This window comes from Callorhinchus milii, unplaced genomic scaffold, assembly GCF_018977255.1.
Source record: "Callorhinchus milii isolate IMCB2004 unplaced genomic scaffold, IMCB_Cmil_1.0 Scaffold5, whole genome shotgun sequence".
Classification (NCBI taxonomy): domain Eukaryota; kingdom Metazoa; phylum Chordata; class Chondrichthyes; order Chimaeriformes; family Callorhinchidae; genus Callorhinchus; species Callorhinchus milii.
The window spans coordinates 31008652-31031584 of NW_024704746.1; the positions used below are offsets into that span (position 1 = coordinate 31008652).

The window sequence follows — 22933 nt, forward strand, 5'->3', positions numbered from 1 at the left end:
ATAACTGATATAATAATCTAGTTGAGTATATTGACAAACCTCTGGATTCAGAGTTTGATAAAATCTACATGAGCCACATCACAAATCATGAAAATTCAGTTTGTCAATGACGGGAGTTTCTCCATTTATATCTCTATTTATGTAACATCTTTCATAGGAGAAGGATGTCTCAAAATGCTTCACACAACTGACTGAAAACTGAGCTGGGGAGGGAGCTCAGGCAGGGAGGGAAAATGTGGCCAAAAATGTGGTCAGAGACATAGGTCTTAAGGTGGGTATTGAAGGTGAAAGGGGTGGGAGGGGTGGGGCGGGCAAGCAAGGCATAGGGACTCCAGGATAGATAGATTTCTGTTAGGAAATAATACCTCAGGATACAATATATAGTTTGAGACACAACTTGTCATGCGACTGCCAGGATGGTGAGCAAATTCTTATGTTCTTCAGAGCTCCATAGAGATGAGAAAGAATGTCTGAAGGCTCTTCCACCAATGGCAGAACATAGATTTATATCTACCCTTTAGCACTTAGCCATTGATCTATATCTATTACTTTATTAAAATAAAGTGAAGAAACAGAAACCAGTATTATTTACCATGTTACATAAAGAGATGAGATTCTATGTGCAGCACTGACTATCTGGTTCAATACAGGTTTGGTTGAATGCTTCTGTACCCTTGCATCAGGTTAATAACTTATTGAAGCTCACTGAGTAATGTTATGCACATGGAAATTTCCACATGGAATAACAGTATTTTGACAAACTCAAAGGAGATGTGCAAGTTCATTGGTATTCTGGTAACAGTAGTTCACTGGGTTTATGCAGCTGTTCAGAATGTAGAAGTTGGTCCACTTTCTGCATTGACGAAATGACAACAGCTGCATGAACACTGAGATTATCCACAATATGTGAAATAATATCTATAGGGAGTTCACACTACATAGGCTCCTAAATTGCTAGTAGTTTGTAAATATATTCATGATTCTTCTGATATTGCAGAAGAGATTGGAAGCTGATGAATGGAAAGCCAGATGTATATTTTTGCAGGAGACTTCAATAAATTCTGCTTTGGAAACACCTAGGAACTTCATGTTGGATGAATCTCACTAATGGTCTATGACGTTACTATCAAACATTTTTCAACTTTCTCTACTTTTGAAATGATTTTTCAGGCTTGTGACTGTTTGATCACTCTTGTTTTCAAACCTGCTGGATGTAATTTAGATGGCAAATATGGGTTTGTGAACGCATTTGAACAACATTTCGGAGTTTCTAACCTTTCACGGTACAGCAGAATAATATTCATCAGAAGTTCGGTTTGGATATGGATAGAATTAATGAGATAAAAGTTTCCTACTCTGCTGGCTGCAAGCCTTTTTTGAATAACTTTGGAAGGTCAACCTAGATTCCAGTAACTGTGTCCACAGTACAAAAACCAGCAGAACCAATTCACACTGAATTCTCAATTTCTCTCAGCAGCCCTAAGTTGGTTGGTTAATCAACTGAGGAGGTCAACTAAAGTGTCGCATGATCCAATTCTCTTGTCTACACCTCTGCACCTCCAGTAGGGCTTCACTGGATATTAATTAGAAGTGGGATTGCTGGCTGATTTTAACCCCATTTTATCCAAGGATGCTGAGGGCACTTGCAGAGCTGAGATTGATCAGTTCAACACAGATGATAACTTAAACCTGTGCGTGGCTTTCTGATTTGCCTTCACCCAAAAATTCCGAATCTAAATTTTTTGACAAGTATTTTGTTTAATCTGCTTCTCAGAAAAGACCTCAAGTTAAACCATTGCATCATTTCAGATAATTACAAAAGTTGCAAATAATTTGGGTGATAGTGGTAGTTACCAACACATTAGATGAGGGAGTTTTTGTCCTGGATGCATTACAAACAAATAGTAATTTTGAGAAGATAATTAATGCTGACAGAAAATTTCATCTGGAATTATTTGATCGTTGATGCTATTTTCCATAGAGGTGATAGTGTCAGTTTCAGATGAAGAAGGCTCTTGCGACCATTTGATGTAATCTTTCACAATATTCACCCTCTATCTTTCCATTACAACATCAAGTTGTTTCATAGATAAATCAGGGATAATGGCATAGTCCATTGTCAGTCACATGTTTCAGCTTTTGTCACAGGAAGCAAACAGGCAAGTCCAGGATTTAATTTTATTTATGAAAAATCATTGTACTGATAATAATAATTCTTACATTTGATATCATGTCATTGAGACATCTCAAAGGGCTTCAAAATATAACAATGATTATTGATACAACCAAGGGAATAAAATTGGATGAAATTTAGATTGTGAGTTTCCTATAATAATCAATGCATGGTTTTGCACTCAAGGAACTAGTCAGATCCTTAAAGATAGGCTGCGTCATTGTACATGGAATATTCAGTCAATAAATCACCCGAACCAATCTGCATCACCAAGCATGTGTGTAGGATTGCTTCATCATTCTTTTATTACTATTTCCAAGTATTCAGCAGAATCTACTGCAATCTAACCTCCCCCTCAAAAACAAGAAATTCTATCCAGAACCTGCACCTGATATGCTCCTTTTCAGCACAAGTGACACTGAGTTCCCATTAGCACTGTAAGAATAAAAAGAACCACCTAAAATATTTATCTTTACTTGGACCTAGTTTCAGGATGCAAATTGCATTATTCATGCCTGCTCAAACTCCAGTTAGATTGTTGGGTACTACAGGTAATCCAATTTAAAAGAGATTAATACAAAAGGTTATAGCTATTTAGTTTGGTAACTTCAGGTTTGCTGTTCACCCTTTGCTCTCTCTGGGATACCATCGGTGGCTGAGCCTTCAGATCCTTTCCCCCCTCACCTCTCAAACATCTTCCCTCTGCCATCCATCTTGCGCTCTCTCTTTTTGTTTGTAAGTCCCATTTTAAAACCTGCTCCCTCCCTCCCCCTTGCTCAGCATCCACCCCGCTCTGTGTCCAATGCTCCACGATGTTACCCTTATGTGATGGGTGCTATAGCAATGCAAGTTGTTGTACTGAACTGAGCACAAAACTCTTCAGCATTACAGGTATAAGTAAGTTCTGATTACTTCACAAATGGTCTAATGACACAGCCTCTCACTCACTTCCCCACCCCATCCATTATTTTTGTGTCTAATAATCTGTGATATATTTTTGAATTCGAGGACTTTTGAGGAAATATCAATTGCAATATTAAGCCGATAGTGCTTTGCTATAATAAAAAGATTCTCTTTATACCTACCGCTATGGCGAATTCGGTCTTCCAGCAGTTCACTTTGCTTCTGTTCACTTTGCTCATGTGGAATTTTCTTACTGAAAATCTGGGCAGAGCGAAGAAACATAGCCTCCACTGCAGAGCCCTTGAGCAATGCAATCTGATCCTCGTGATCCAGAGCCTGAAATCCTGCAGAAAACAAACTAATCAATGTGTCTCCCTGAAAATTTGATTACATGAAAAGGGAATGCTGTTCAATAACAGCAGCATCTATTTTAACAGGCTTATTCAATAATATCACCATCTGTGTTAACAGGCTTATTCTGATGAGATCTGTCATGTGTTGAGATGGAGACAATTACAGATCTATATTTTGGTGTCTCCTCTGATACTCAACTTCAGCGAGCAACTGAACCACCCAGATTGTCAAGATCCCAGGTTCAATCTAAATTATTTTATTTTATTAAAGGTTATGTGCTGAGTTAGATTCATATGGGTCTCTGTTCCCTGGATAGGGAGGAGGGCAAAATCTACCACTATTCCTTGATGAATGTTATGATGATGTGAATTACTGTGTAATGAGATATGGATGAGTCACCATTGTATCTGTCTAAAATCTACTTGTGTTATGGTCAGTATCTACTTGTGTTATGGATACTTCAATGCTGTGCCCACCCACACACTCATCACAAGTTGGCAGATCTGGAAAAAAAACTATGTTGCATTTCCTTTTGAACAGTTTTGAACTGAAGAGGCATTATACACTTTTACAATGATTATCAATCCACAAACACTTGTTATTCATTTTCATTATTAACAATAAATCAAACAAGTTATTTCTACAGTACTAGAACCTGAACGTTTAAAGCAGGAGATTAGGATATTAAGAAATTAAAACACCAGGAGGATGTTGCAAAGCACTTCACTAAAGTGTAGAGATTACGTATTTTGTAGTCAAACATCGGAGTCAATTTGCATGCAGCAATGTCCCACAAACAGTCATGCAGTGAAGGACCAATTTTATCTGAGTGATTGTTGGTCAGAACACTGGGAAAATTCCCTTCTCTTTTATTGAATAACATAAGGGCAACACCTCCAACAAAGCAGCTCTGACATGCAGTAATGTACAAGTCTCTACAAAAGTCCTACCCTTTAAGACTAAATATTCAAAACTAAAGTTCTTTCAAAGGACCAACATTTTGCTTAATGCTATCCACTGAACACTTACAAAAGATTAAACAAAAGGCAAAATACTGGAGAGGCCAAAAGTCTGAAATAAAAGAGTGTTTTGCTGAAACATTTCTTGATTAACACAAAAGAGCAAGGGGTTCATTTTTGTTGTCCAAACATGTTCTACCCAAAACTATTTTTCCTAATACTGTATCTGGTTGCGTGTTTTGATTTTGAAAGTTTCTGTTGAATCCCAAGACCTAGAATAAGCTGGTTAGCACAAACCATCCCGGCCTCCTTACCTGGTAATTTTTTGGTGAATTCCACAAGCACCTGAACATGACTTGTCGCTGTTTCTGTGAGGAGCAGGAAATTTTCCTCAGCATTGCATCGCTCTTGCAGCTGGTTATGAAAAGCAATTCAACCTAGTTATTCCTTGTTGTACAATTACTTTGAAATGAGATCAACCAAAAAATTGAACGAGAGTGGTATGTGAGCACATTTTCTGAATAAGCTTTAAAATGAACCAATATTTGTCATTCAAATTACAAGATTAGTACCAGTTTTAAACTAATTTAATATAAAGTATAAGGCTGTCAGTCTGCGCTAACTGAGTCAAAGGTTCTGGGTTCAAATCCCACATTTGGGGATGCATTACTGGAATCCAGTGTAGTATTGGTGGAATACTACATTGGTACAAATGTCATTAAAACCAAGTTCCTTTCTGGTTGTTTAGATAGACATTAACGATTTCAGGTCACTTATTTATTTCTGTGGAGTCCTGTATCTTAGCGTTTAGAGCACTCGCCTCGCAAGCGAGAGGATCTAGGTTCGATTCCTGGTAAGGTGAAACGTGCCAGTTTCGTTACTCCACACATCTCTGTTTACCAAGCAGTAAGTAAGCTCCCGGTTGTTAGTCGATTGGTGAATCGCTTTTCCGGGGGTAATAATTCCACCAAAATAATTTTTTAAAAATAATTTGGTCGCTCAATCCACAACTGTTTGTGGGACACTGCTGTGCGCAATTGGCAGCCACATCCGCCCACAAAACATACAGTCAATTCACTTTACAATATATTTTGTGAAACGCTTTGAGACATCTTGAAGATGTGATAAGGCGCTATATCAAATGCAAGGATTGTTATTATTATTACTAATTCTCCACTTTTGTGGTTGATAGTTCCACCTGCAAACACTTACCAGTTTCTTAGTCACCTCTTGAGGGATGCGATATTTGATAAAAGAATCAAGGATATACCTCAGGAGATCCTGTTGCTCTTGGGTAAGTTCTATTTTCTCCTGGTTTAACAGAAATACAGTGAGAAGCATAACAAGTCACACGTTAAACACAGTATCATTAATAATCTTATTGAGTAATTTGTTTTATTTTGATGATTAGATATCCTGTCAAAGTGCAACATTGTCACATGACCAAAATACAGTGTTTACCTTACATGTACTGTATTGTAGTATATACACTTTAAGCAATAAATTCCCGAGTGTCAAAAGTCTCGTGAACACAAAAAGATATTTTATTTAATCTTTAACTGTTTACATAGTTCTGTACTCAATGACCCAAGATGTTTTGTTTTCAAAGCACTTTTCATTTCTGCATTTTTATTTAACAACATTTCTTAGATATAAATCAAGGCATTGGAGCAAAGAAAATGATCATTTTATGAACCTAGACATGCTCTCAACTCCAGAACCCATCTCACTCTCAGCCTGGCTACTGTAATAGAGTAACTAATAATTAAATAAACGTATGAGGTTATTTTTGTATTTTGTATTGTTTTGCTCCATTGTAATATCAAATATCTAATGATGATAATAATTCTTAGTGCCTTTCATGTAAGGAGAAAGTCTGAAAATGCTTCACAGGATATACTGTAAAGTGGAGTGACTGCGTTATGTGGGCAAACATTCTTGTGACTCTATATTCTGTTCCTCCAGGTCTTAGTGTATTAGGATGGCTGTGGGAACCTGTTTTATAGCGTAAACTGAATGGTCTATAAACTGCTTTAGCCTTTTGTAAAGGGCGATATTAACTGTCAACAGATAAGATATGTGAAATGAGAGTATCTGTAACTGAAGACAATGCCTTATCTGAAACAATGGGATTCATGACAGAAGGTAATAAGTCAGCCTGTCTGTTACCTCAGGCAAGATTATACCACATTCAACAACAACAACAACAACTTGGATTTATATAGTGCCCTCCACGCCGGACGGAGTCTCAGAGCGCACGCAGCTACATAGGCAACAAATGTGGTACAAACGTGGAGCTATCGATATTCGGTGATTTACTAGTTTGCCAGCTTGACAAGGCCAGTCACATTCTGCCTCAGAATCAAGCTCCACATTAGGATGTGTGTTCGTATTACAGGCTGACACTGCAATGCAGTACTGAGGAGTGTTGCATTGTCCATGGAGTCGTTTTCCATATAAGATTTTAACCTGAGATCCTGTCTGCTTGTTCAAGGAGTTTCTTTCAATATCCTGGGCAACAATCATCCGAATTGATCATTCACCTCATCCTGTTTGTGATACCCTATTGTCTTGGCCAACGTATTTGCCAACATATACATTAACTAGACGTGACAGTAATAAATACAGCTTTGCTGAACAGATTCTGGATATATTAGACAAAAAAATTAATATTGCCAAAGTTTTTTCTTTACCTTGCTGTATTTTGTTGTGGAGGTCACCTGTTTGTAATCAATACTGTCAACAGCATCATTGCTTGGCTGGTCTGAATTCAGTGGGATTTTCCTCAGTCGCTTTGACTTGCATTGAATTTCTGTTAAAAGACCTGGAGGAACAGAATATGGAGTCACAAGAATGTTTGCCCACATAGCGCAGTCACTCCACTTTACAGTATATCCTGTGAAGCATTTTCAGACTTTCTCCTTACACAAAAGACACTAAGAATTATTATCATCATTAGTTGGAAATTTGATATTACAATGGAGCAAAACAATACAAAATGTTTGGAAGAAAAAAAATACTACAGACAAACAATGTGCTAACCCACTCTGCCTCCCCAAAAATATTCTAGAATGGATTCTTCAATTAATTAACAACATCTCAGTTTGTAAAATGGATTGCAACATAAATCCTCACCATAGTTGGCTACCATAAGTGTGCATCACCCAATGCAACCATTTTCAAACCAGAATCTATCACAATTCACTTTGTAAATGCAATGATTGTGCACATCCTCTCCAGATGTTAAACCAGCTTGTGCACTTATTTATTTTTAGCAGTTTTATGTTCATATTATATTAATGTAGCCGAATTGGATGAGGCGTATTAAAAATATGACCTCAGTTGTTTTGAAGGAATTGCACTCTTCAGATAATGCATTTAATCATCTTTTACAAATAGACACAGAATGAAAAGATTTTCTGACAGGGAAATTACTCTTGGTTAGTTTGAAAAAGCTTATGTTAAAAACAGCTTCATACAATATTCCATTGTACTTCTATGTTTCGAGATGATACACTCTAGGCAAAAGCTATAAAGATGTCCTGACATATTGATATACAAACATGGACATATAAATCAAATTTTTTTAAAGAAAATATTAAGAAATTTCATGTTGAATTTCAAACCTATGTGAAATGTTATTACGAGTTGAGTTAAATTGCCAGCCTTGTCCCTAAAAAACCTCCACAAACTCTTTTGTTAAAACCTGTCAAGGATTTGAAATATAGCAGCTGCAATATTTATGAAAATACTAATGTTCAATTTATGAGCAACATGAGCTGCTCAGTCAAGGAAGTCAATGTTTCCGCTGCTGGCTACCGAGAATAGCACCTCTCATTGTGTCAGTTTGATCTGACATGTCTCAATGATAAAATTGACCATCCTTCTAAAAGGTCTGCATCAGGCTCCTGCTAAATTCTGACCTTTAAACCACTGTGCTCCACTAGAAAGGAAATCTGTGTTTCTGTTTAGAACAATGGTGGAGAGAACCCCTTTCCCAACGCTTTCAGCCCAAGTGATATTTAATGATAAATCAGACCCTTATCGCGATGAGTGATAGTTTTGTTTCCCTTTGGCCTGTCACCAGATTATCTGTTATTGCATTTGGTACTCTTCAAGCTTCTTGAAAATGCAGCTTCAAGTTTAATATAACTTTATCTCTTTTATTACTGACAGTCGACGGTATCTGTGTTTGCAGCAAGCACGTGATAGAATAAGCTTTATCTTTGTAAAATGACAATAAGTAACTGAAAGCACAACGCTGTACATTGAGTAATTAGAGGTCAGTGCTGAGCTTCATAAGTTTCTTTTAAGATGTTGACAGCAGTCATGGGCAAATGCTGACCAAACCCTTTGTGAATAGACCTCAGTGGATTTCTTCAGACTGCTGACAGCCATAAGAACCTAACAAGGTGATCTTTCTGGATGTGTAGTTCACACTTATATGTTTGAAAGGCAGTGGCCTTTTGATAAAAGCTTATTGATGTTCTCTCTCCCCCATCCCCACCCCCACATAGATGCAGAAAACAAATGAAACCATCAACGGGCTGGAATTTTTGACTAGGTGAAAATCAGCACTTCAATTTCAGGAAGTTTCTTTACTCAGAGGATAATCAATGACTAGAGCAGGTTGCCAGGAAAGGTGGTCACAAGACCCATTTAAAAAGCAGTTGGATACCCTGATGGTAGGATGGGTGTTTTGTAAGTGAGATTGGATGGGCCAAAGAGCCTTCTTAATCTGAACCAATCTTGTGATCTTGCGACATATTGCATTTTTCATCTTATTATTTGATGCTCAGAGATTTGAAACAGCACTTTATGTTATCGGTACCTGCATTTATTTTGTTTGCATAATTCTAACACCAACCTATTTTTTTCTACCCGTTCGCTCTCTTATTCCTCTTCAGAAGGAGTTCGACTAGTTTCTACTTCTCCTGGATAAGGTTTGATAGAGGTTTTTCATCCTTCTATACCTCACCCATGTGGCCTTTAGTTATATGTGAGCGATGACAGTGAGCATTGGGAAGTTGCTCAGCAACAGGAGATATCACTGCTGATAACACAACCTCACACATGCACACATTTCACTAACAGTTTTGGGGTAACGATAAAGAACAGGAACCCTGACTGTTTTTTTTCACCCCTAACCCCAAAGTATTAAGGCATTAAGGCAATAATAGCATTCCAATGGCTATCTTGGCAGCTAATAGCTAACTTGGCACTGAATGGGATTCCACCTGCAAATGTATGGTTTGTGTAGCGCAGTGCTGTATTTACCATTAACTAGATCATCAGGGATACTGGTATCAGCATAATTGTTTTTTACTGCTTTGCCCAAAAGAAGGAACAAAAATATCTAACGTGGACTTCTCCCAGCAATATTTTACAACTGTTGGACACCTGGAAATAGCGATTGCACAGCAATGCTGACAATGGATTAGGACATATCTCAAGTTAAGAAGATGTATATTTACACAGCACTTTCAAGGACTGCTTCTGTCAGATAAGACTGCTGACAACCCTTAAACTAGGCCTTTGCAACATTTAAACTAAAATTGACCTAGCTTGCAGTGTAGGTAGAAACGTAATACACAACAGAATCAAGCTTGGCTGCCAAAATGTAATGATCTAAATTAAAATATTAGCGATAGATTACCCACGATTGGTAACTGTGTAGAAGAGAACAATTTCAGATAAGATGGATAAAATGGAAATAAATCTACCAAGATTTCCATTTGCCAAATTAACTGTAATGAAATTTGATACCGAGAAATTAAAACATTTTACACCAGTGATGTACATAGAAGATTTAATTGGATATTTTAGGTCATATTGTTAAGTAAGATGAGTCTGAATTTCTGGAACAGAAATTCCACCTGGACTTAGACAACTTTTCGTAGCAGTTCAGTGTGTTCAATTTAGGAAAATTTTTAAACCCGGTCTAAATTTAGTCTTAAAAAACATACAGAAGGCCAGCTTCAAAATTAAGACTGAATTTGAAAGGTGTCCAAAATGTGCTAGCTCTGAAAAGCTACAATTTATTTTTAAGTCTAGAGAGGTGGAATTTCTTTCTGCATGGTCAACCATTAAAGGGCTGTGGTGGTATACAGCACCAGCTGCAAAGGCAAATATAATAAGCTGGTTGCTAGGACGTGGGTGTAGAAGTGATATTGAAACACTTTAAAATATGATTAGGCTACACATAGAGGTTGTATCCGAATGTACCTAAAATATATACACAAGCAACTAATGATTAGAGGGCAAAACAGATCATTCCAGGTTTTAGATCATTGAGCTATAAAAAGAGGTTTCAAAGTTAGATTTATTCTCGTTGGAGAAAAATGAAGAACAAGAACTTTTCTAAATCCTTCAGATGAGTCTTGAAACCAAGGTCCAGTCTGGTTGCTCCTGCCATCACACTTTCTCCTGTTGTCCTAGGTCAACAATCCCACAGATACAATTCACTTCAAGAGTCTTTGTGGGAATATACATCTAACGACAAGTTTGTGGAGCTTGGGCTTTCATTGGAACTGGATTCTGCAATTTTAGAGATTTAAAGGTGAGCTAGCACTGGAGCTCAAGTGTGTTAAGTCCAGTACAGTGACCTGAAAACCTAAACTGAGGCCACATCCCTCAAATGATATTGGCTCTATTAGATGTTCCTAAAGATATACTGACACACTCACACTCTGCCAGCATCCCCACTTCTTTGCATTTCCTCAGTCGACATTCTTGACATTTGCGTCTCATGTACATGTCCATCTCACAGTTGCCTCCAGTTTTGCATTTATACGAGGCATTCTTAGTGATGCTGCGTCGGAAGAAACCTGGAAAATAAAAGTAACGTAAATGTATGAGAAAATTGTAATTGCACCAGTTTATTAATGTAGGACACAACTCAAAATAAAAATGGCTATAGCAAGGTAATATTTAATAAATTGAAAAGCAAACGTAAGGATTATTATTAGAACGTTCGGATTTTTCCATCATCTTAATTTTTCCGCTGTTTTATATGGAGGCAGACATTGTGTTAATATTATTTGAAAAGAGAAGGGAGTTTCTCCCAGTGTCCTGGTCAACAAACCCCCACAATCTAAATTGGTCATTCATTTCATGGCTTTTTGTGGGATGTTGCTGTGCGCAAATTGGCTGCTGTGTTCACCTACAAATACATAGTCACTCCATTTCACAGGAGATCTTGTGAAGGACTTTAGGTCATCCCTATTGTGAAAGCAGCTATATGAAATATGAGGATATTATTATTATTATCAAGTGGTGCACAGCCCAGGAACAGCTCAAGGAATGGGAAGAAAATGGAGCAATATGATATCCTTTAAAAAAAGGATTCTATGATATTATGAAGCTTAGAAATCACTGATTATAACTGTCAAGAGAAGGTCCAACGTTAAAGGTAGCTCTTAATAACTTCATTGGGATTCATAAGATCCAAAGGGATAGAAAAATATTTTTCCAGACTATATGCAAGTCTTGAATATACGCAGTAAACGCTTCTGAAGCTTTTATCTAAGAACAAACCAACCTTGTTTATGAAAGCCCAATGACCATATTTTCACTGATTTCATTGCTAAGTTTAATAACGTGGTAAGATAGCATCAGTAGATTTAATAATACTTCCCGCAGAGCAATATGAAAGGAACATGCAAAATAGACAGTAATTAAGTTTACATTACTGAAGCTGCCATTTCAAAATGAGGACTGGGAAGAAATAATAGCAGCAATGGCTAAAATTCTCTGGAGTACAGGGAACAGATATTTTCCAGCCCAATTGAATGTTTACCATCATTTAAACAAGGTATATTTCAAAGTAATAATTGCCCCTTTTCTTTAAACAATACTTATGATGGAACAGATCATTATGTTACGAAGTTCTCCGTTCACATTCAGTCCTTATAGCATTGGGACACATAAATTCTAATCTCTCGGCAAACTGCATTCTACAGTGTATTATTTTTTTCACTGCAGTTTGCAATATGCAGTACATATGCAGTGGAACCTAGACTAACAAATATAGGAATGAGCCTCTGTAGGTGTGGTGTTCCAAAGTGGCTGCTTCACCTTGTTTATATAAGTCTGAAGTGGTACAAATAGAGCAGAGATTTTAAGTGGCTGGCGTTCACAAGTTAGTCCACTAATTTGACAGTAGCAGATGGCTTTTGATGGTTGCATTGAGAGGAAGAGCTAACCCTCAGGATGTACAGATGTTGCATCTTCTTAATGTACTGACGTGACATGCAATGCTCTTGGAGATTTGACGTTAGTAAGAAATTGCTGTAGAACCTGCTTGAGGAATCAGGATAGCATTTGGGGAATTTTAAGTTCTGAGAAAGTACAAAACCAGCGTTGCCAGTGAAGCTGACTGCAATGATCAGTCTCTATGACGGCTGTGCTTTTCAGACCCCAGGCAAAGCATCTGTGCTTTATTGAGTTAAAAATATCAAAAAAAATTGCAGCCCAAAGCACCCAGTACAGTACAACCATGTGGATAAAAGATTTGTGGGAGATTTGGGAATCCGAGCAAGGCAGCCTGAAACTCAGCATTACATAAATATATCCCAACCTTAAAAATATTGACAATGGTCATATTGCTCATTGGGAAACGATGGCCATGTCAAATGTCACTAATTTGACTACATCAGAGAGAAGGTAATAGAGAGATATGGGAGGGGGATAGTGAGAAGGAATTAGAATAGTCAGAGGCTCAAGTGCTATACAAACACCAGCACAGAAGGGTGTGAGCCAAATGCCCTGTTTCAGTGCTTTACAGTCAATGTAATTCTATGAAAAGTTTACGACTGCAGTATTTTGCCTCTATCCACTAAAGTTGTCAATGAGCTGCATTCAATCAATGCTGAAGACCTGAACTTATCACGGATTGAAGTACGTATGGAAATAGGAATTATACAGACAATCCACTTTACAACATATTCTGCGAAGCGCTTTGAGACTTCTCAATGACGTGATAAGGCGCTATATCAAAAGCAAGGATTATTATTATTGTTATCATTATGAGCATCAATTTAAGGACATCTTTAGCATCAGTTACACAGCACCATGATGTATCAAGTCACTCTGATATTCTGGTCATCCTATTCACAATGTGGTACCAATGTATATCTATCAGTCTATTCTGAGCGAGTGTTCAAACTTGTGGCTTGGAAAATTATTACAAATTATACAAACAGGAATGGGTGCTGAGATACACCTGATCATCCCAATCCAAACACGATATAAATTGGGCATCAATATTATTTTAAGATGATACTAAATTATATTGAATTATGTAGACCGCACAGAACTGAAACGGGTCATTCAGTCCAACAGGTTACAAAATCACATGGGCATTCAACTGGTAATTATGTGACACTAACTTTGGGATCACAAGGTTGATTTAAAATGGAAATAAATATGACAATAGAAATTCCTGATCGAACACTGTACACACCCTGTAAATAGTCATTGATTCACCTGCTCCTTCTGACCAGGTTGTTAGACCACACCATAAATAACTGTCCCAGTGTTTCTAACAGTTTCACCTGGTGTCAGGGTGGCTTGGTATCCTGGCTAACAATCTCCCAATAACATTTGTCATTCACTTCATGGCTGCTTGTCATTTGACATTGTTGTGTGTAAATTGCCTGCCCGTTCGACTTCAAATACAAAATCACTACACTTTACAGTAAATCCTGTAAAATTAATTTAAACTTGGCTCAGAATTCAGCAGGGGCAGAAGCTGGGGGGATGAAGAGGGGAAAGAGCAAAGGGGGGTGGGGGCAGAGAAGAGAGGGCTGAGTATCGTATGGGTGAATGACAGAGATGCTGGAGATGTTAGGTGAGTAAAACTGCATGGGGCAAAGGTTGAGCTTAAGCTGGAGTCTGCAAACGCCAGCACAAAAGGTAGAGCTGTCTTGCATTGATTCCCAGAGTCTGATTCACATCGATTTACTTTGTTTAAACAGTAAAAACAGACGTCTTCCTGTAAAAATCCATCCCATTCGCAAACTAAACTGTTCTTACAATGATTCATCAGATATTTTATCAAATATGTGGGGTGGGTCATAGGGTGTTAAGGAAATTAAGGTTCAATAAATCAGTCACTGCACTGGGAGAGAGGAAGAAATGATGTGTGCACTGTGGATTGTGACTTGAAGGAAACAATGTGCTAACAACTAAAATGGGTTCCACATGAGTCATCTCTCTGTGCTTTCTATTTTTCACGTATCAGATTGCTCTCCAAAGACCAGAAGCTTTGAACAGTTCAAAAGAATCCAATTTTCTTACCACTCACTCCCACAAATTTAATTCCAAGTAACATAAATTAGATTTGTGACTAGCTTTAGATTTGATTTGAACCGTACACATGACCAAATCCATTGAAGAGATGTGCAGCAGGCAGTAAACTGAATGAACTCATTATCAATAAATACAGCTTGAATACAGTGAAGGAGGAGTTAATGGTGATGTGATCATGTTTGCCCTTTACTGCAGCTTTATAACCGAATGTCCAATGTGCCTTCTTGACGCTAAATTATCAGTACTTGGAGGAAAAGGCTGAACTCTATTTAAATAAAATGTGTTAGTTTTTATTCATCTTTCTGCAATAACTCCTTCAGAATGCTACAAATAATAATAAAAATCCTTGCGTTTGATATAGGGCCTTATCATGTCATTGAGACGTCTCAAAACACTTCATAGAATATATTGTTAAGTGGAGTGACTGTGTATTTTGTGGGCAAAACGAAGTAGACAAGTGCGCACAGCAGTGTCCCGCAAACAGTCATGGATTGAGTGAATACGTTTTTTTAAATAGGAGGGATGATTACCCCACCGGAATAATATTTTGGGGGTGGGGGCTCAATGTTTTAATGCAAAATTCTAAATCTATCACAGCATTTTGATGACAGATCATATAAGGTCAGTTCAAATAAAAGTAGGCCCTTTGACCCATCTAATCTTACTTTTCCAGAATTCCCACCCTGCTTTCTTCCCATCACAGCACCAAGCTAAACTCTCCTCTCTTCTGTGTAAATGCTATCTGGATGGTCAAACTAACTGGATAGTGGAGTTTGGGGAATAGTCAGGACAAATACAAAATCTTTCTCTCTTTGAATTCACTGGCAACATAGAAATTTAGTTCAAATTCTAATCTGCAGTTTGCTGTAACAAAGGCATAATCTCGATCTAATCAATATCTAAATTTAGCAACATTTTTTGGTTTGATTCTAAAGAAATCACAATTTGAGCAAGACAAGATTTCTGGTCTAAATTAAAGCTTCTATACTATGTTTATGGGCAGCATAGATAGAATAGAAACAGACAAAGTCTGCCTCAGTTTTCCTATGATGTGAGAAAGGGCGATGTGCCAGCATCTGTTTGATTGATAATGAGGTAAACTCATCACATCTGCATTCATATTTGATAATAAAATCTTTCAAAACTCCAGAAAAATATTCTAATGCCAAAATTGCTAACTCCGCCAAAACTGGTAAGAGTGCAATTCATTTTCTAATGCTTACCAGATCCATCCACAAGCTTTGTTACAGAGTTATTATCATTTATATTAATGAGTCAAGATTCATATCAGCTCAAACTGCACATTGTTCTACACTTGTGAATTAAAATTAGAATTATTAAAGGAAAATTATGCAGAAATCACGTGCATATATAAGTGCATTACAATGATAGTCCAGTAATTATTTTGTCAAATTCCAATTGTGTAAGTTATCTGCTTCTTCTATTGTGTAAATGATCCATGCAGTGACATATTTCAGCTCTTCCATTAACTGAGGAATAAATCAAACCACAAGCTACATTCATTAAATTTAGACTGAAGGCTATTCCAAAGAATTGTGCACCTCTCCGACCTACTAGCCCCCTACCTACCTGTCCGTACCCTCCGTTCCTCTGGCTCCGGTCTGCTCCACATCCCCCGCCCCAACCGCCCTACCATCGGTGGTTGGGCCTTCAGCCTCTCAGCCCCGAGGCTCTGGAACTCTATCCCCCAGTGCCTTCGCCGCCTCCTCCCTTTCCTCCTTCAAGGCCGGTCTCAAGACCTTTCTATTTGACCTTCAGCCTTCAGCTCCCCTCTCGACTCTCTTCCCCCTACTCGCTCCCTCCCTTCCCTTCCCTCACCCTGACCATTTCCCCCCAATGCTCGGGTTCTGACCCAACTGAACAGCGCCTTGGGACGTCCTCCCAACGTGAAAGGCGCTCTATAAATGGAATCTTGTTGTTGTTGTTATGATGCTGATGGAGATGTGAGGGCAATGAAGATTCAATTTCCACTAACTACAACAACTTGCATTTATATACCACCTTCATGCGTGGCAGTGTCTCGGAGTGCTTAACGGTGAGGGAGCCTGGTGCCGAGCTAAAGGAGGGAGAAGGTGACCAGAAGAGCGGTTGAAGAGGAAGGTCTTCATTCATGATATAAAAGAGAGTTCCAAAGCTTCGGGACGTAGTGGCTGAAAATGCAGCCTCCGATGGTGGGATGGAGGGGACGAGGAGACAAGCAGGGACACTAAGATAATGTCCCAAAGATACATCTGGAATCAGGTTTTTGCCGTTCTTCATAGAGGAGACTCACAGAATGCATTTGCCCCCAAAAAACTGCAACTAAAGAACTGTGTTCCTGTTCCAATTAAACTAGATTGTGTAGAAACATAGATATTGTCTAATTTGTTGCATTTGATTAAGAAGTAAACACTTCTCTTCCTGTATTGAAGGGAATCATTATATTCCGTTCTTGGTAGAATAGCATACAAAGTTAAACATCAACTCAAGAGCTGGCAACCATAGCGCATTGTCATACATAACCAGTAAAAAAGATTGTAATTAAAGTGTTAAATTCCACAAAGCCAGAGAATTGTAAAATGTAGGCATAACTGAAGTGATGTGTACATTATGTATCAATAAGCACTTTATGCCTCAACAGTTCAAATAAATTAAATGAAACCTTGAGAACAGAGAAATTAAGTTAAATTCTGTAACAGTGCTCATATCACACTGTAGATCTGTGTTCTGGCAGTGAAGAACTGTGCCGTGTAAAGTAAACATTTCACAGTTAAGCAATAGGTACACATTTTTTTTCTGACTATGATTGGAAGAAAATTCTAGCTAATATTTTTTTATTGATGACAAATTCAGTGTTCTCAGAATGAGGTATTTCTTGCTCTGTTTGTCCTGAAGTACTGCAAAAGAACGTCACCTCACCTAATTTCTCCATCACATTTCACAACACATTATCATACTTTACATCTGCCACAAGGACATAGAACGTTCCAAGGTCACTTGCACACAACTGCTCAATGATAAATGACAACAGTTTTCCTTCTGTGGTTCCTTCATGTACATCTTCAAGGCAAATACAAAATCTCTATGTACTAGCTATTTCTACGTATGGGACAGAGAGGTCAACTTTCATGAACTGCTTTGAAAACTTTAAAGCTGAGAGAAAATACTGATTGTCAGTTGATAATGAATGCAACCCAGCCACCAAAATCCAGAGAATTCCAGCAGATTGGAAAACAGTAGAGTTAGATCCATATCCTTGTATCATTTTGAGTCCTGAGTTTTGAATCAAGACATGACCATGACCTATATGGATACTCTCTCTTTTTCTCTGGGGACTATAACTGATCTCACACAAAATGAGTTGAATTGCCTCAAATAAGTTCATACACTTGTGGTTATATCCCATAGAACTTCTAATGGGTTGATGCCAAATTGGCAATTTGCTTTGGAATCATAATAATAATAATCCTTGCATTTTGATATATCGCCTTATCCCTTCTTCGAGATGTCTCAAAGTGCTTCACAGAATATACTGTAAAGTGAATTAGTTATGTTTTGTGGGTAAAACGTGGCAGCCAATTGCGCACAGCAGTGTCCCACTAACAGTCATGGATTGTGTGACCATTTATGATGGAGGACGATTTGGCAAATTGAACCATCATAGATTTAATGTTTCATCTGGAACACTGCACCTCCGACAATGAAGCAGCTCCCTGCTCTGGACCAGAGAATCAGTCGTCAGCCGAGACAATACAATACAGTTTGGATTTATGTAGTGCCTCTCACGTCAGGAGGATGTCTATGAGCTCAACTCCAAATATGAAGCTTGAAGTCATGACCTTCTGATCCAGTGATGCTAAAAAGCAGTTACACCACCCCTGCATCACTAATGATTAATTGCAATTAATACTATCTAGTAGGTAATTCTTACCTTTACATCCTTCACAGGTAAGTGCATTATAGTGATATCCTGAGGCTTTGTCTCCACACACAACACATAGTTCTTCCCCTTTCATTTTCCCAGAGAGACTGTTCATTCTGGCCTTCTTGGCAACGGGTGTGTCACACTCTTCTGTTTCTTTACTAAACATTTTCTCACAGGACAGCTTTTTCACTTCGTACATTGCTGGAGTGTACCAGTCCTCAGAGTACTGTGTGTAGTAACTGTTTGAGTAATAAGATGGCATTGTAGTGGACGGTTGCATTGAAGGTAATGACAGGTTGGGATACTGAGTGTAGGTGGAAACATCTGTGTCTTGTAACGTATGGTCTGCCATGACATCTTAGTTGAAGAAAAGACAGAAATACAAAGATTATTACTTGTACATGTGTTTCTTTAAACAGTTACATTTACTCAACATTTTATTATTTCAGTTTTTTCCACTAATTTAAAATTTAGTGAAACTTGACAGAAATTATATTTAAGCTATAACTTTTCATCTGTGTTTATTATTTTGTCTGTGAATCTAAAACATCCTCTGTAACAACTAGCTTTTGGTTTTAAAATATCTAAATATAGGTACAGTAACACAAAGTCAAACAAGGATAAGGGCTTGAAATCTCTTTAACACATGACTGACTAAGCAGTATGGACAGAAATAGTGAAGATATTTTTTAAAAATTGCAATAGACGGAGTGTACTTGGGAATCAGTATGCACTGGCAGATTAGTGAGTAAATGAGAAATGATGTTACTTTAACTTGCTTGAAAAATGTATCCTTTAAAAACTGCACATGCAGGTGGCCAACAATCCTCCATATTAATTGACCGTTTGCCTGAAGGCTGCTTGCAGGATCTTGATGGCAGAAATGTGATTTATAAAACAGTCACGGCACTTCACACTATCTGTAAAGTGCTTTTAGACATTCTGACATAATGAACACTACAACTATTTCATTCGTAACCGACAAGCTACCATACAATGGGACTTTTTCAACTTTTAAGCTAGTGCCTGACCCTCTACATTTCCAATCCATTGGGATGCCCTTCGATGCGAACTTCTAAATTGTAACTTAAGTAAAACCAATGCTTTATCAGAGCCTCTGTGACTGTGTGTCTCCACCTTAACATATCCACTGGCCTGATTGGATGTGTCAATATACAACCAAGGATCTTTAAAGGGATTTTTTTAAAATTCCCTTACAAAACATGTGGACATAAATGACATTGAAATGCCTCGTGATGTCATTTATATGAGCTTGTTGTGTCGCAGCTTTTCTTCCCTTAGAAATACTTTGCAAAATACTTTTTCAATAGTGTATTACTTCTTTCAAATTCTTATCCGCAGAACAATTTTTCACATACCAGCACTCTACCACAGAATGTGTTCAGAACACACCTGAGAGATGCACATAAAAATGACAAGAATATGCAGTCATCACACTTTACAGCAAAATCCGTGAAGCACTTGAAGGCATTTTGACCGTATGATACAACATTATATCAAATGCAAAGAGTATTATTGTTATTTATGTATACCTGACAAAGCTAGATCACTTTGAGTAAGAAATAAAAACAGAAGTCGCTGGGAACACTCAGCGGGTCAATTGTAGTATCTATGGAGAGAGGAAAGTGGGTTAATGTTTTTTAGGTCAGTGACCTTTTGTCAGAACTGGGGAATGTTGGAAGAGAATAGTTTATAAGGACAAGCAGTGAAGGGGGCGGGAAAAAAAAGACAAAGGAAAAATTGGGTGGAGGACAGGAAATGATCAGATCACAGAGGTGTTGATGGTGCGAGACAAAAGAAGGCAATAGTGGGAGATTAGAGAAAGAAAAGATGTGTTTGAGACCCAGAGGATGTTTGAGACCCATGGTTATAGAAGAGAGGGAGAGGGAGGCAAGGCTGAGAGAAAATGGGAGCTGTGGTTAAGATGAGAGAAGCTCTAAAATGTCCTCCTTTTTTTCCTCAGTCGAGGATCGCCTTCCGTTGTGGTAGACAGGATCCTTATAAACAGCTCCCTTCCAACATCCCCCAGTTCTGCTGATAGGTCGTCGACCTGAAACGTGAACCCACTTTCCTTGTAAGTGCGCCCTGCAAAGGGAAGAAGAACCCCGAGATGGGAAGCCTTGGTCCCTCCACTAAAGTGGAGTGGGCAGAGGCAAACCCCCCGCCCCATCTCCCCACACCACAAGGTGTTGCATCCTGTAACAGGATAATAACGTGTTGCGATTCTTCATGTCACAGGATTTGTTTCTTTTTTGAGGTAAATGTAAATATATATTCTATCTACAAATAAATATCTATTTTGTTTAAGAAAAACAACTTTCCTCTCTCCATAGATGCTGCCCTGCCTGCTGAGTGTTCCGAGGGACTTCTGTTTTTAATTCAGATTTCCAGCATCTCCAGTATTTTGCCTTTTATTCACTTTGAGTAAGAATGGACGTATTCTCTCGACATCTTTATTCCAGCTCTTATTCAAAAAAGGTTAAGTTAACCTGGTTTTGAGCAAATGTTGGTGCTTTTTAGCAAATACACATACATTGAAAGAGCTGAATTTTCCATCTATTTTAACTTCTTTATTTATTTCTTAAGTTCTCTTGCCTACATGTATCATCCTTCTACAGGCAGATTCATAGTCAGCTCCAGTAATTATATCACTTTTATCAGTCAAGATATTTCTAAAGATATCACTGATTACTGACATAGTAATTTTCTTTTTCTCAGCGTATCCACCTTTTTGTCACATTTTGTATGTTCTGCATTGTCTCATTGATATATATTGACACCTGCTCCTATTTTCAGATTCAGCACAATTCTCTGGTGTAAGCTAAACATGGTATCTAAGAGCTGGTTAAAAAAAAAATCATTTCAAAACTTCTTTAAAAAAATGTGTTGAGGGCAATCATTGCAAAAAAAAACTCCTCGCAGATTACATGAACAGCACAGAATTCCAAGTAAACTGTTTAATTATTCACCCTGTTTGCTAAAATGTTTGTTCAAAATCCCTAAAGCACAGGTCGCTAAAGACATGCCCAATGGAAATATAATAATTCCATTATACGTGTCATTAGTGACCTATGCTTCAGGACTTTGTACAAACCTTTCAGCAAATGAGATGGATAATTAATTGTACAAACCTATATTACCCTATGCTTCGGAGACCATTCTACAATACAGTCATGTTAACAGCCTGGATAAGGAAGAAGAAACAAACATTCTCACCTTGTTTAAAGTTTTTGCTAACTATCTCAATTGTAAATTTCCAGATCATGTCACACACAGTACATTCATAAATTATGTCCAGTTTTGTTTTCCATCAATGTGGTTTCTTTGTTTTGTTTCAGTACAATACCCAATTCTAATAATACTTCCAAAGGTTGGTGAAGGATAAACAAACCATTTGTTCCCATTTCATCCTGTGCCTCGTACAGCCTGGAAATGTAACCACCTCCTACCTACCTTCACCAGTCTTCATTCTAACCAGTTCCATGCCACAAGGAAACACGAGTAAGCCTCCCTCAGCAACCACAGGTTCAGCAGACCTTAGTGGTATCCTTGTCCACAAAAAAAGTTTATTTCATTAAAGCAAGTGAAGTAATTCCCACCTGTGTGAATAGTGAAAGAGTCATGCTCTTTCACCATAGTACATTACATGACTTTCTCAGGTTAATTGTTTAGTTGGGTCAGAGACTAAAGGTTACAAAGCTTACTGATTAACTTCACTTACAGAAATGCTGATAGTAAAGGTAGGCAGAAGCAAGCACCTGACTTGAAAATGTCTCATACTGTTTCAAATATGCTCAGACAGGACAGAGTGGAACAAACAGATAACATAACATAGACCTGCGGTGTGGTCATATCAATTATACTTTATGGGTGCTAAAATTACATATCTTAATACCTTTAGTTAAATATCTTTACATATCTGTGTTTGTCTTTCTCTACCTTTTCATTCAAATCCCATAAATTTACAACATCAGCTTCTGAAACTTAAGTTCCTTCCGTCCCTTCATTGTTTTTAGTTGATCATGTTATTTAAAATTCCATCATAATTCAAAATTATTTGATATAAAGCTCGTTGATAATTTTCATTTGAACACATATTTACAAACTGAAATATTAAGGAACAGTTGTCAAGTCCTGTTCATGAAGTGGAACTTCAGCAGATGTTAGCAATGTTTGAGAAGAATGATTCAGTTATTTAGATTAAAAAGTATTCTTTAATATTAGGTTAGAGCAATTCTGTTTAGTACCACCTAAGTACGTTTAAATATCCTGACATTTTTGAAAAAT

General features: G+C 37.7%; 1 protein-coding gene across 6 annotated transcripts in view; it reads right to left on the minus strand.

The window, feature by feature from the left end:
• The window catches only part of nr1h4 (nuclear receptor subfamily 1, group H, member 4), a 32840-nt gene that overhangs the window by 5999 nt on the left and 3908 nt on the right, over positions 1-22933 (minus strand). For 4 of the 6 annotated variants that reach the window (XM_042335618.1, XM_042335619.1, XM_042335616.1 and 1 more), the window contains exons 3-9: positions 22100-22194; positions 18632-18982; positions 11076-11216; positions 7083-7213; positions 5602-5700; positions 4704-4803; positions 3259-3420 (exon numbers count right to left, since the gene is read on the minus strand). In XM_042335618.1, the coding sequence (XP_042191552.1) occupies positions 3259-3420; positions 4704-4803; positions 5602-5700; positions 7083-7213; positions 11076-11216; positions 18632-18982; positions 22100-22130 (1015 nt within the window). In that variant the 5' untranslated portion in view covers positions 22131-22194. Of the gene's footprint in view, positions 1-3258; positions 3421-4703; positions 4804-5601; positions 5701-7082; positions 7214-11075; positions 11217-18631; positions 18983-20178; positions 20256-22099; positions 22195-22933 lie in introns of all 6 variants that reach the window. The other 2 variants (XM_042335620.1, XM_042335621.1) reach the window with 2 other exon arrangements.